This window comes from Sorex araneus, chromosome 10 (assembly GCF_027595985.1).
Source record: "Sorex araneus isolate mSorAra2 chromosome 10, mSorAra2.pri, whole genome shotgun sequence".
NCBI lineage: Eukaryota > Metazoa > Chordata > Mammalia > Eulipotyphla > Soricidae > Sorex > Sorex araneus.
In genome coordinates, this window is record NC_073311.1 from 270,469 (window position 1) to 285,473 (window position 15,005).

The 15,005-nt window shown below is 39.2% G+C and overlaps 1 protein-coding gene across 6 annotated transcripts in view; it reads left to right on the forward strand.

The window, feature by feature from the left end:
• The window catches only part of TCF12 (transcription factor 12), a 370,531-nt gene that overhangs the window by 157,589 nt on the left and 197,937 nt on the right, over positions 1 to 15,005 (forward strand). For all 6 annotated transcript variants that reach the window (XM_055118052.1, XM_055118054.1, XM_055118050.1 and 3 more), the window contains exon 5: positions 6,345 to 6,447. In XM_055118052.1, coding sequence (XP_054974027.1) covers positions 6,345 to 6,447 — 103 coding nt within the window. The remainder of the gene's footprint in view (positions 1 to 6,344; positions 6,448 to 15,005) is intronic.

Consider the following 15,005-nt stretch of genomic DNA (forward strand, 5'->3'; position numbering starts at 1 on the left):
TCACAGGGGATGGGCTCCAGCAGCTCAGTTCCTTTCCATTGGTCCTTACAAAGTGGGCTTCTCTGGGTGGGGCAGGCTGGCGCTTCAGTTGAACCCAAGTCCCTTTCTCTTTGGCTTCCTTCTTTTGATCATTTTCCTTCACCCGTTTCAGGAAGCTGTCTCGATTTTTAGAGTGCTTAATATGCTCAATGCGGTCATTGATTCTCTTGGCAAGAATCTTGCCCTTAACTTGTTTGTTTACGACAATGCCAAGAGCATGCTGGGTAACATTGTAGACTCTTCCAGTTTTGCCATGATGACATTTGTGGGGCATTCCTATTTGGACTGTGCCCATTCCCTTTATGTCTACGATATCACCTTTCTTGTGTGTGTGTGGCCAAAGGAACAACTCCATGTTTTCTGAAAGGTCCAGAGAACATATAGCGAGTCCCCCTCCTCTTTCCCTTTGTATTGATTGGTCATTTTGGCGATTTACTGGGCACTGGCAGTTCCATCCAACTCATAGGTTTCTTTAACTGAGAAAATAACAAGTTCAATAATTTGCTTTAATAATAAATTTATCTGAAATTTATATTTATTTTGGTAATTTATTATAGAGGCAAATAAATATATTAAACTCTGTTTTCTTTTTTAATCTTTGCTTTTTCTTTTTTTTTTCTTTTTTTTTTTTTTTGGGTCACACCTGGCGATGCACAGGGGTTACTCCTGGCTCTGCACTCAGGAATTACCCCTGGCGGTGCTCAGGGGACCATATGGGATGCTGGGATTCGAACCCGGGTTGGCCGCGTGCAAGGCAAACGCCCTACGCGCTGTGCTATCACTCCAGCCCCCATAATCTTTGCTTTTTCTATCTACCTATTTTCATTTCCATTCTGGTTGCAGTGTGACCAGTTAGTCATTTATATTCAGTCCTCTTACAGAACTTTCATAGAGATTTAGGATTTTTGGGTGATTTCACTGACTTTGACTAAACAGAGGCTAATAAATTTCAACATTTGATGTGAAATCTTGTGATTCTAGGACTGGAGAGATAGTACAGCACATAGGGTGCCTGCCTTCCATGCGACCACCCTGGTTTTAATCCCCAGCATTCCATATGTGCAGAGCCAGGTGTAGCCCCTTAGCCCCTGAGAACGATTGGGTATGACCCAAACACCAGAAAAAGAAAGAAAAGAAATGAAAAAGAACTTCGGTTAGAAAAACCTGGAGTTTATTTCAACTTGGGAAAGTTTTTTATGGACTACTGGTTTAGTGAAATAATTTTTTAAAGTGAGCTATTTTACCATTAGCCACGGAATTATGTACTTACTTTTGAGGACGCAAACTGGGGTGATTTATTATATGAATAATTATCAAATGCCTTTTTTTACATTTAATGGAATAAAATATTTTATTATGTGTGATTTAAATTAGTAGTATGGCTTTAAAATGAAACTGTAAGCGGAAAAATACTCTAACATGAAACTGTAAGGGGAAAAAATTCTGATTGTTTTTATAGTTTATTTCCATGGTTGATTGCTCACATTGAACCCACTTCTGGCTCAGTGCTCAGGCTCCCCCTGGCAGTGCTTGAGGAGGCCCTGTGTGCTGGAGGTCAGGCCAAGTGCTCTGACATACAGAGCATGTCCTTCAGCCACAGTGTTACTACAAGGAGGAATACTTCACCCTTTCTGACGTGAGGATATGAGTAGAGAGTGAATATCCATATTCAAATTTTGTTTGTACTAGAATTTTAAAGTTTATAGGATCCTGTTCTCTTGCATAATATGACAGCCTCAGATTTTATGAGTACGCTGGGAAATAAATGATCTTAAAGTACGTACTATACTATGACCTGCAGTATGTGGACAGGACACACATGGACTGGAGATACTACAGACTGTCATCTTTTTAAATTTGATAGTAAAATCATTGTTGTATTCTTTTAGTACACATTAATGGTGGGTTCTTAAAGGTAGATAGCTTTGTATTAAATGGTGCTGTATAGATCTATGCATACACTGTGTGTGCCCTAACTCAGATACATGTATATGCTTTTGGAAACGACTTTGTTTGCTTTGGTTTTTTTGTTGCACAGGCATTAATCCTTTCTCATGCTATCAGGAATTACTTCTTGGTGGTACTGAGGGACCATATGGGACGCTGGGTGGTACTGGGGGACCATATGAGCACAAACTTGGGTCAGCCGCATGCAAGGCGAATACCCTACCCGCTGTGCTATCACTCCAGCCCCGGAAATGACTTTGTTTAAACCAGTGTTTTTATTTTTATATTTATGAAGGAAAAATTGTATTGTACTTCAAGAACAAAGAGAATTTGTAAGTGCTTATAAAGTTAATCTTTCATTATCTTTTACCATTCAAATGAACTGTGAACAGAATGGCTGACATACAAATGCATCTTTGTTAACGTTCTTCTAAAGTAATTATTGTTTAATGATGGTGAGCCATATTTCAGTTATTGTTTAACAGGTTTTAATGCCTTGTTTTGACTACATGCCTACAAATGGCAGTGGGAGCAGAGTTTCAGGAAAAAACCCAGGTGGTGTGTAAAATTGTGCTATACACTTCGCACTTCAAGTTTTAAGCAGTAAAAGGGAGCTCTAAGGAATGACCATAGCTATAAGTCATTCTCTTTTTACACGTAGCTTCAGCTTCATGATGCTTTGGCAGATACATCTATCACACGTGTATGAGTTACTCTTAAGCAAATTATAAGGAAAGAAAGATTTATTTGAAAATTAGAATTCCTGGGAGATTTGTTTTAAAACAGAACAGCAGAAGAAATTGTGACTTTTGCTACAAAAGAAACACTGATTTGACCGTCATTTTGTCCTTAGTTCCTGGCCCCAACAGCTTGGCTGCAAGGAGAGTAAGTCCTGTCTCAGCCCTGTTCACTCTCCTTGGATGTCAGTTTGTCGTCCTGGCAGACATAAGTGCTCCATGGTTGATGGTTTGTGATCCCAGGAGATTCTGGCTGGTTCCTTGATTCTGTGAGCCAGGGCAGTTTTCTCTTGGTTGAGCCTTCTTTGTAAGTTTTTTCTCTTTTTGCTAATTTTTTTTTTCTGATTTGACAGGTGGATATAGGGCATTTATTAGCCCTTAATAACTATAGTTCTGAATAACAATGGTTCAAACCTTATTTATATTTAACATTATTTTGGAGGTGTTTAATTTTTTTTTATTTTTTATTTTTAATTAGTGAATCGCCGTGAGGGTACAGTTACAGATTTATACATTTTTGTGCTCATGTTTCCCCCATACAAAGTTCGAGAACCTTTCCCTTCACCAGTGCCCATTCTCCACCACCAGTAAACCCAGCATCCCTCCCACCCTCCCCAGTCCCTACTTCCCCCACCCCAAACTGCCACTATGGCAGGGTATTCCCTTTCATTCTCTCTCTCTGATTAGGTGTTGTGGTTTGCAATGAAGGTGTTGAGCGGCCATTGTGTTTAGTCTCTAGTCTACATTCAGCACGCGTCACCCCTCCCTTGCATGACCTCCGACCACATTTTACTTGGTGTTCCCTTCTCTGAGTTGCCCAGAATGAGAGACCAGCCTCCAAGCCATGAAGTCAACCTCCTAGTACTTATTTCTACTATTCTTGGGTGTTAGACTCCTAGTCGATTATTCTATATTCCACAGATGAGTGCAATCTTTCTATGTCTGTCTCTGTCTTTCTGACTCATTTCACTTAGCATGATACTTTCCATGCTGATCCACTTATATGCAAACTTCATGACCTCATTTTTTCTAACAGCTGCATAGTATTCCATTGTATAGATGTACCAAAGTTTCTTCAACCAGTCATCTGTTCTAGGGCACTCAGGTTTTTTCCAGATTCTGGCTATTGTAAACAGTGCTGCAATGAACATATAAGTGCAGATGTCATTTCGACTATACTTTTTTGCTCCTCTGGGATATATTCCCAGCAGTGGTATTGCTGGGTCAAATGGGAGCTCAACCTCTAGTTTTCTGAGAATCGTCCATATTGTTTTCCAAAAGGGCTGAACCAGTCGGCATTCCCACCAGCAGTGTAGAAGGGTTCCTTTCTTCCCACATCCTCTCCAACAGTGGTTGCCTCTGCACTTTTGGATGTGTGCTAGTCTCTGTGGTGTGAGGTGGTATCTCATGGTTGTTTTGATCTGCATCTCTCTGATGATTAGTGATGCAGAGCACTTTTTCATGTGCCTTTTGGCCATTCGTATCTCTTCCTTGGTAAAGTTTCTGTTCATTTCTTCGCCCCATTTTTTGATGGGGTTGGATGTTTTCTTCTTGTAGAGTTCAACCAGTGCTTTATATACCATTGATATCAACCCCTTATCTGATGGGTATTGTGTAAATATCCTTTCCCATTCTGTAGATAGTCTTTGTATTTTGGTCACTGTATCTTTTGTGGTGCAGAAGCTTTTTAGTTTAATGTAGTCCCATTTGTTGATCTCTGTTTTTACTAGATTGCTTAGTTCCGTGTCATCTTTGAAGATACCTTTATCTTCAATATTGTGGAGGGTTTTGCCAACCTTGTCTTCAATGTACCTTATGGTTTGTGGTCTGATGTTGAGGTCTTTAATCCATTTTGATCTGACTTTTGTGCATGGTGTCAGGTCGAGGTCTAAACCCATTCTTTTGCATGTGGTTGTCCAGTTGTGCCAGCACCATTTGTTAAAGAGGCTTTCCTTGCTCCACTTCACATCTCTTGCTCCCTTATCAAAGATTAGATGATCGTACATTTGAGGTTGTGTGTAGGGATATTCCACCCTGTTCCATTGGTCTTCAGCTCTGCCTTTGTTCCAGTACCATGCTGTTTTAATTGTTACTGCTTTGTAGTAGAGTTTAAGGTTGGGGAGGGTGATGCCTCCCATCATTTTTTTCCTAAGAATTGTTTTAGCTATCCGTGGGCCTTTATTGTTCCATATAAATTTCAGGATTGCTTGATCCATTTCTTTGAAGAATGCCATGGGTATCCTTATAGGGATCGCGTTAAATCTGTATAATGCTTTGGGGAGTATTGCCATTTTGACAATGTTTATTCTTCCTATCCATGAGCAGGGGATATGTTTCCATTTTCTCATGTCCTCTTTTATTTCATGGAGTAGCGTTTTATAGTTTCCTTTGTAGAGGTCCTTTGCTTCTTTAGTTAAGCTGATTCCAAGGTATTTGATTTTCTGGGGTACGATTGTGAACGGGATTGCTTTTTTCATGTCCCTTTCCTCTGTCTCATTGTTTGCATATAGGAAGGCCATGGATTTTTGGGTATTGATTTTATAGCCTGCGACTTTACTGTACAGGCCAATTGTTTCTAAGAGTTTCTTACTAGAGCTTTTAGGCTTCTCTAGGTATAGTGTCATAGCATCTGTGTGAATAGTGAGAGCTTGATTTCTTCCTTTCCAATCTGAATCCCCTTAATATCTTTTTCTTGCCTGATGGCTATTGCTAGTACTTCCAGTACTATATTAAAGAGAAGTGGTGAGAGTGGGCATCCTTTTCTTGTCCCCGATCTTAGAGGATTAGTTTTTCTTTGGAGGTGTTTTATACCAGTGACTTTATTTTTGTGGTTGTAGAGTTGTCAGTATTTTGATTCTTACAAACTTAAAGTATATTTAATATTTTCATTTTAACGCAATTTAGTTTCTATAGAAGTATATCTTGTTATACTAAAAAGTATGTTAATAGATGTTTCTATTCGCTAAGGACGTGTTTACCATTTAGGAACTTGTTCATTTTTAGTTTATGATATAGCTATTTTTAGTGTTTTAAGTAGAATTTGTAATTGCTGAGTCTTCTATTAGTGGGTTTGGAAGCAGAGAAAATAGTGACAAACTCGTTTATTTACTAGTTTATTGCAACTCAAGTATATTTTCTTTGTTCATCCCTTTAAAAGAAATATCTATAGAACTTTCCTTTTATATGTAAAGAAACCATAAAACTAATCTTCAAGATCAATAAGGAAACTACATTTGGCTAAGCCTTAACATAAGGGAGAGGTGGAAAAACAATGAACCCCACCATGAACCACATACCTTGCATGAGGCCCCAAGTACAATTCTTGGTTTCCCAGGGGCCTCATCTCCCTGCTATGCCATGTGCCCTGGTGCACCCGGAACCAGAGGACCACAGCAGCAGACCATCGGCCCATACTGGGTGGGACTCTAGTAGTCCTAGGAAAGATCTTATTAAAAAAACCTTAAATAAAAGGAGCACTTCTGCCATTTAACTTTTCAAGTAATGAACAGAGACCTTGGTTATGAGTGACCATTTGTTCATTTGTATATTCATTAGATGAGGTAATTGTGCTCAGTTAGCAGAACTGCCAGATGATCTCTTTCTCTCTTTTTCTTCTTCTAGGGTTTTACAGACAGTCCTCATTTCAGCGACCACTTGAATGACAGTCGATTGGGGGGCCATGAAGGCTTGTCCCCAACACCTTTCATGAACTCAAATCTGATGGGTAAGTTGGTAATTCTGTGCACGTAGTCTTCTCAAAGACTTTTTGGTTTGAGACATTTCATCCTTTTGCCTAGGAAGGACACATAATTATAAGAAAGTTTCTGAGTTGCTTAGGGTACCTGACTCAGTTTGAAAAGCATGCATGGGGGCTGGAGCGATAGCACAGCGGGTAGGGCGTTTGCCTTGCACGCGGCCGACCCGGGTTCGAATCCCAGCATCCCATATGGTCCCCTGAGCACCTCCAGGAGTACTTCCTGAGTGTAGAACCAGGAGTCACCCCTGTGCATCGCCAGGTGTGACCCAAAAAAGAAAAAAAAAAGAAAAAACAGAAAAGCATGCATGGAAATTATTGTCACTGAAATGAAAAAAAGGGGTGTTCATGTAAGTGGTATCTTGTGACCTCAAATATTATGTTTTCTGCTTCCTGGGTAGAGAAATATTTTGGTGACAACTGTGATTTACTATTTGTCTTAGCAGTGGTATATGTTTGATCATTGAAGATGTGTCAGTGTTTTTAGGTAAATATTACTTATTAGTAATATAATTACTACTAATTATATTTATTTAAGTAAATATTACATTAGCCTGTCTTTGGGGAGCTATTTTACTAAAATCTAGTTATGCATTTAGCTATTGTAGCATAATTGAGTTACCTGAAGCATTTTTAGAGGTTTATTCTGAAGGTTTTTAGAGGTTTATTCTGTGAAAGTAAAATTGTTCTTTGAAAAATACTACCTACTGGGGTTAGAGATACAGTACAGTGGATAGACCATTTATTTACCTTGCATACAGCTGACCTGGTTCATTCACCTGAGCAGTTACTTACTACCCAAACCTGCTTATTATTTTGTCATTACCTTATGGTTTGCCATTCTCTACATCATTGTACTCCTTAGTGAATGTCTGATAGTTTATAGCTTTCAGTCTGAAATCAAAAGCACAAATTATTTTTTCCCAGTTTGGATGCAATAATTTTACCCTTTTTTGGGTAGAATATGAATCTAAAGAATCTGTTTTATGACATTATTTTTTCTTTCCTAGGCTGGATCTGAGCACATATTAAAGCTTTATTTAATTTATCTTACTTAGAGTCAAGTAAATATAGAAAGTTGTGAAATTCACATTAATTTATTATTGTTGAAGGATGTAACCTATATTAGGGTTTTAGGGTTGTCTTTTTAAGACAGAGCCTTGCCAATCAATGTAGATTATCCAAATCCCAAATTCTGGTGGTCTGTAGTTTATAAATTGCTTTGCTTTGCACAGTCTTTTAAATTTTCCTTAATCTCTTATAAAGTGTTGAGGAGGCATCATCTAATAGTCTGTTGTGGATTTTACCTAAGACAGTTGCTAGTTTAAAACCAGAATCATGGAGTATTTAAATCACTGTATCATCACTGTTAATCCCGTTGCTCTTCGATTTGCTCAAGCGGGCACCAGTGTCATCTCCATTTTTAGACTTGTTACTGTTTTTGGCATATCAAATACGCCATGGTTAGCTTGCAAGGCTCTCGGAGAGGGACAGAGAAATCGAACCCGGGTCAGCCGCATGCAAGGCAAATAAATGCCCTACCAGCTGTGCTATAGCTCCAGTATTTAAATAGAAGATATAGATACAGATATATATTCAGCAGTGAAATTTGTATTTAAAATCGCATGTTTTAACATAAATGCAGAAGAAGCTATGGAATTTGGTGTGTTAAAATTCCCGTAAAAATCTGAATCAGATTAGAACAAAATAATCAGCCTTGCATTTAGAGACGCTTTCTAATTTATCTTTCTGATTTTCTGTTGAACTTAATATCAAAACAAAATAGAGGTCTCTCAACATTTTCTTTTCTAGTATGACTTCCTCCATAACATTTAATTTATAATAAGTGTGAAATGCAAGCCATAGTGATTGTTTTTGTGATTTTAGATTGCATTGTTTTCTTAATCGAGGCTTAACTCTGAATTGTGAAAAATTGCCTTTTTATGCTTAGATTCTTACCTCTGCTCATGGCTCATAGAAATGACTCAATCCCGTAGAATTAGCACAGCATTCGGTCTTCTTTCCTGCCCCAGTTAGAATACGCCGACTAGCCATCCAGACTGTATGTCACATGCAGCCTCTTCAGTAAGCTTGAAATAAAGTAACTCATTCAAAAACAGATTTTTTTCACAGTATAACTGAAAAAAATTGCTTATTAATCTAATAAGATTGTATTTTTCTGCATATTTTAGCTACATAATCTTCAAAGTTACTCACCCTTTGAAAGGTTACTTACTTTTACTTGAAAAGGGGGAACTACCACTGACTAGATTCGAGAGATAAGTTAAAAAATATTTTGGAAATCATTGGCTGTATCTATATTAGATATAGAATTTTTTCTTTTTTCAGTAAAAATGACTGAATTTGGGGGCTGGAAAGATAGTTTAGTGGTAAAGTATGTGCCTAGTTTTCTGCGCCTTGAGTTCTGTCTTGGTACCACATGACCCCCGCTGAGCACAGTCAGCCCAGCATCGAAAGGTCAGGCCTTCCAGCATGCTAAGTATCATCGGGAATGACCTCAGGCGTGCAGGAGCACCACGAACTGTGGCCTTAACTGAAAATAAAAACAGTGAGTAGTAGGGCTGGGAAGATTCTTCCCAGGCCAGAAGGCTTGCCAGATTCAGCCCCTGGAACTCTGAGCACTGAGAAGGGAGGGCCTCCAGACCATTACCAGGGGTGGCCCCAAAACCAAAGCAAGACATAGTAAAATATCTAAATGACAATTATAAGTGAACAAATTAGGTATTAATAATTAAAGCAGTCTACATGACAAAAGCTTGCTTCTGGAAATGCATAGCTCTTAAATTATAAAACAGCATAGCAGGAGGCGATCCTACTTGATGTGTGCCAAAGAAAGTGAATTGTTAGAGACCCAAATATGTGTATTTATAGCTCTCAGTAGAGTTATAAAGAATACATTTCACTTTTCCAGCCATTTATAATACAAAGGAATTTTAGGCCAACAATCTAAATATTTTAATCATCGGTTAGATTAGCATAGTAGTATTACAAGCATCTCGAACTATTGATACCTAATTAATTTTAACAGGTAGCACTTTAAAATACTCTGAATGATGAGTACATAGAAACTGTTAAAACTAATAGGAAAGTAGTAACATTTCATCATTGTTGCCACCACATTAAAAAAGCCACTATCAAGAGAGGGTGAGAATCATATGTCTAGGAATCATTGTTACTTTATGTATTACGTTCAACATGAGCACAGTTACCTACAGAAATATTAAGCACCACTATCTTTTCTGATGGAGTTCTCAAACACTTTTGTGATCTTGGCACCTTGCGAAAATGAGAAATTTTGTTTAAAAGGATTGATAATGATTCAGTAATGAGCATTGTGCTATAGGAACATGGATTTTTTTATTCATTTAGATAATTTGAAGTGTTTTGCATAGGAAATAAAGCTATCAGGTTTTTTTTAATAAATTCCAGAATTATCCAATTAATATGTCAATAGAAAGAGAAAAATAAAATTAGTACATTAAGTAAATAAGTAAAATAAGTACATTATGTTGGTATATCACTAATTAGCTTATATTTTTCTATTATATCTATTTTTATTTTTCTATTATAGTAGAACTGCAAAGCTTTGACAATAGCAATGAATTTTAATAGTGTCACCAAATAGTCTTATCTTTTTCTGGCCTCTTCGAGCTTTGTTTCTCTACTCTTGTTTCTCTCATTAATTTTAGTAATATTTGATCTGCTTACTGTTGATTAGATACTTTTTTTATGATGGTAGGACCAGTTTTCTTTCTCCTTACCTTTTCACTGCTAGTTGTGTTTCAGTACTTTCTCTATTTGGGGGCTGGAGAGATAACTCTGCTCTCAGAGGTGATTGGCAGTGTTGCCCAAGACTGAACCTTGGCAACAACAGACCCCACCCCCTTCGCACCAGACCATCCATCCTCCTATTGATCCCTTGTACTTCCATTCTCCGAAGTCCTACCATTGAGCCACCCTCACCTGCTGACAGAGTACCTCTAGAGTTGCCCCGGGTCCCACATCAACCAAAAAACCACTTATTTTAGGTTATGTATACATGGATTGTCAGCAGGAAATGTAAGAGAGAACATTACCTCCAATTTTCCTTTGTCCTGAGAAATTCCATCGATGTTCCTCACAAGAACTTAATTTTCTTCTAAAGTTATTTGGCTGTTTTTAAAAAAAAATTATAAGTGAAAGCAAAGGTGTGGACATATGAGAAAACTGCAGATTTGAGAATTAGATGACCAGGATTTTAATCCAGATCCTTCAAATAATCTTTACTTTATTCATGGGGGCAGTGCCAGATAATTACAAAGGTCTTCTGAAGCTCTTGTAGTCAACCCCCCCAAAAAGACTGCATCTAGAATTGTAATTGCAACTTTGTTAATGTTCTCATGATTTTACAAGCTTAGCGTACTCCTATACTATAATTATGGAGACAGTGGTCTTAATAGATAACTACAAAACAAAAGTGTCTATGGGACCAGAGAGATAGCACGGTGGGTAAGGTGCTTGATCCCAAGCCTGCCGCATAGTTCCCATGCCTGCCAAGAGTGATTTATAAATACATAGCACCCTCGGATGTGGCCCAGAGATTGTCCCCCCCCCCACCAAAAAAAATTATCCATAGTGACAAAATTTTGAAAGTATTATATATTCTCTGCTCCCATTTTTAGAGGTTCAGATTGTGTTTTATGATATTGAAAACTCAGATGAAGCTACATTAGCCTCTAGGGAACTTGGAGCGCATACTGGGAAATTTTATGTTTTATGTAAGGTAGGTAATACCTAAAAATTCTTTGACATGAAATATTGAACAGTTTGTGGGTGAGGTAGGAGGGTAGGTTGGGCCATTCCTGTCAGTGCTTCAGGACTGTCCGTGGAATGGCTGCTGGCATCGCCCCAAGGGTAGTCCTTCGTGCCAGTGACTGAACTAGATCAGCTGCATGCAGGAAAGACCCTGCCCTCTGTACTCCCCACACAAGGAGGCACAGTGTTCATCTAACTTGCTGTATATAATTTTATGATTTATTTCAAGGGTTTTAGCTAATTTTATGCTTGGGGTGTTTTTTACATACAACTGCTTCCTTAAAAGTACTTGACACAAACAAATCAGCTTTCCTTTCACAGTTGTTGGAATCTGTTTGCTTATTACCACTTTCATCTGCATAGCAAAGTTTAAATAACTTCTCTGGTAGCAGCCACTATTTTTTTTTCTTTGTAAATTACGTAAGTTTCTGTAGGCTCATCTGAGAACTTAACCCAAGTATACATTTTCCCTATGTAGTATCCATTCATTATGTCTAGAATGTTTGTTTCTATTCAATGAAGCAAATTTTTAAAAAATTGTAAACTTTATACTGACAGTACTATAATTTGAAATGAAGACAAGGTTTTTTTTTCCCCCACTTTTTTAAAAAAATATTTTAATTAGTGAGTCACAGTGAGGGTACAGTTACAGATTCAAACATTTTGTGCTTGTTTTTCCCTCATGCAGTGTTCGGGAGCCCATCCCTCCACCAGTGTCCATTCTCCACCACCAATGAACCCAGTATCCCTCCCACCCCCCAATCTCATCCCCCCGACCCCACCCCGCCTCTGTGGCAGGGCATTCCAATTTGTTCTCTCTCTCTCCTTTTGGGTGTTGTGGTCTGCGATAGGGGTATTGAGTGGCCATCATGTTCGGACACTAGTCCACTTTCAGCGCACATTTCCCTTACCATGTGGGATCTCCACTCTCAATTTACTTGGTGTTCCCTTCTCCATTTGGTATGACTTTCCCCCAGTGTGTGAGGCCAAGTTCCAAGCTATGGAATCAACCTCCTGGTACTGTATTCTTGGGTATTAGTCTCCTACCCTGTTATTTTATATTCCACAAATGAGTGCGATCTTTCTATGTCTGTCCCTCTCTTTCTGACTTATTTCACTTAGCATGATACTTTCCATGTTGATCCACTTATATGCAAAGTTCATGACCTCATCTTTTCTAACAGCTGCATAGTATTCCATCGTATTGATGTACCAGTGTTTCTTTAACCAGTCATCTGTTCTTGGGCACTTGGGTTTTTTCCAGGTTCTGGCTATTATAAACAGTGCCACGATGAACATATAAGTGCAGATGTCATTCCGACTATACTTTTTTGTTTCTCTAGGAGATACTCCCAGAAGTGGTATTGCTGGATCACACCTAGAAGTGCTAAGGGGCTATTCCTCACTGTTCTCAGGAGTAACCTCTGTCCTCAGTTGGAGGACCATTATGTGATGCCTGGATTTGGCCCAGGGTCTTGCCTTAATCTACCTTTACTATCTCGCCAGCCCATGGCAGGGGGTGGGGGGGATGGAAGGGAGTGCATGTTTATTTTAATGATTGTTGTACGTAGTCGAATGTGAGTGATCCAAAGAAATTCAGAAGAGATTACAATATTAATCAGGACTCTGTGTGATGGAAATGAAACTGTTCAACAGAAACTGTTTATTGTTTCACATCCCACATGGCTCGAAGTAAATTGTTTTTCATAGTGAATGCAGAAGTTTGACATTCTGACAGTGTCATGGAGATTGCTTCCCCCTCCCCTTATAGGTGTTGTTAAGAGAACGGGATAAAACTCTAGAATCTAATAGGACTGAAAGGAGATTTGTAAGAAAGGGTACAGGGGCATTGTTCTTGCCTCATTCTAGATTCATCAGTCTTTCCATATTGTTCAAAATTCTCCTTTCTTGTTACCATATTACTGGAACCTTGTTTCTTAAGTGTTTGAATTAATTTCTTTCAATTCAGATATGTGTTACCAAGTTCTTTCTAGTAGTATTATCTCTCCATATTGCTAACCTGCCTCTACAGTTTGAAAAGCAGCCATTTATCATGAATAAAGTGACTTTTTAGGGCCCTGTTTTCTGAAGCTACCCTTTGAGCCAGAGATGACACTTAGTTAGTGGGAAGTTAAGTTACTTTGTATTAATTCCTCACTTTGAAGGACATTCCAGGATTTCAGAGGTCCTTTTTTATATCAAGATATCTTTAGTCCTTATGAGTTGCTTGAAAGATTTAAAATAACTCAAAAGACATTCAAGATCTTGGAAGATAGGAAAAGGTGTGACTTACTATTTTGAAATTGAAAACAAAAATTAAAAATAGTAACGAAACTGTATATTTACTAAGGGGCAGCAGTGCTCTATCTCTCCGCCGCTTGTGTTCAGTAGTTTCAGGCCGCTTCCCCCACCCCAGGGAGGTCAACGGCGATGGGCAGGTGAAGGAAGGAACGAGGGTCCGTCTGGTTGGTGTCAGTTGCAGTTTATTCCATTCCCATCTCCATTCTCCTCTGATTCTCCTCCTGCTTCTTCCTCCCCATGCTACTTCTCTTCTTGAATCTCCCTTCATTCTCCTTCTGCCTCTTACTTCATTCTCCCTCTCGCTCCCCTACCACCTCTTGCCACCAAGTTAAATCCCCAAGAAGAGTGGTTGGGGTGTACACATAGGTGTGGTCAAAATCAACAGAGGTAGAGTCTTTCCCTCACTTCTAGGACAGATTCTCATCCAGCAAGACAACTCTCTCAAGACTGAAATTCCAACTGTGGGTATGTTTCTCCTCTCATTAGTTCAACAAACACATAAACATTCATAATGTCAATCATTTTGTATGGACACAGTAAGAGATTACTTGTATCACTTGTCATCCCGTTGATCATCGATTTGCTCGATCGGGCACTGGTAATGTCTCCAATTGTCCCTGTCATGTGCTAGTGTAGCCAATGATACCTGCTCGCTCCAGAAACAGGAAGAGCCTCAAACTGTTCATTCAGGGTTTTGACGAAGAAGTGTGACCATCTCGTTGGTGGGTGGCCACTCGGTCTTTTGATGTCCCATGGAATCCATTCGGTAACAGCTCTATTCCAGCCGCCGTCTCTGAATCCCATAGTGTTTGGCCCATCTGATTTTCGACACCTTGACAAACAAGGCAGCATACTTGATTCTTGACCGTCGACAAAGGTTGAAACTCCGGATTCCTTCTCTCACTTGAGTGAAACATGATACTCCTAGCATAGTTCTTTCAATTCCTCTTTAGGATAGTGTTCTCATCATGTTTGCGTAGGGCCCAGGTCTCTGAGGTGTATGTTAGTGCAGGAAGAACGGTGGAGTCGAAAAGATGTGCCCGCAGTTGGAGGTTCTTCGTCCTCTTAACCACTTCTTTGACGCTCTTGAAGGTGTTCCACGCTGCTCTCTTCCTCCATAGCTGCTGCATTTGGAGATGTTCGTTCCATTGTTAGCAAATGAAACGTCAGGGACTAGTTCGTTTTTCTTGAACATTGTCTTGATGAGATACAGCTGCAGTCCGACCTTTCAACACTCCTGGTTGAAGTTGGCCAGCAACTTCAACACTCCTGGTTGAAGTTGTGATCCTGAGGTCTCCTAACCCATTTTGGCACCAGAGCAGATTCTTGCAGCCATGCATTTTGACTGTGAACTGAACTACAACCTCGTGCAGCCCAGGGAGGGATTTTTTTCCCTCTCCACCCCATTTTTC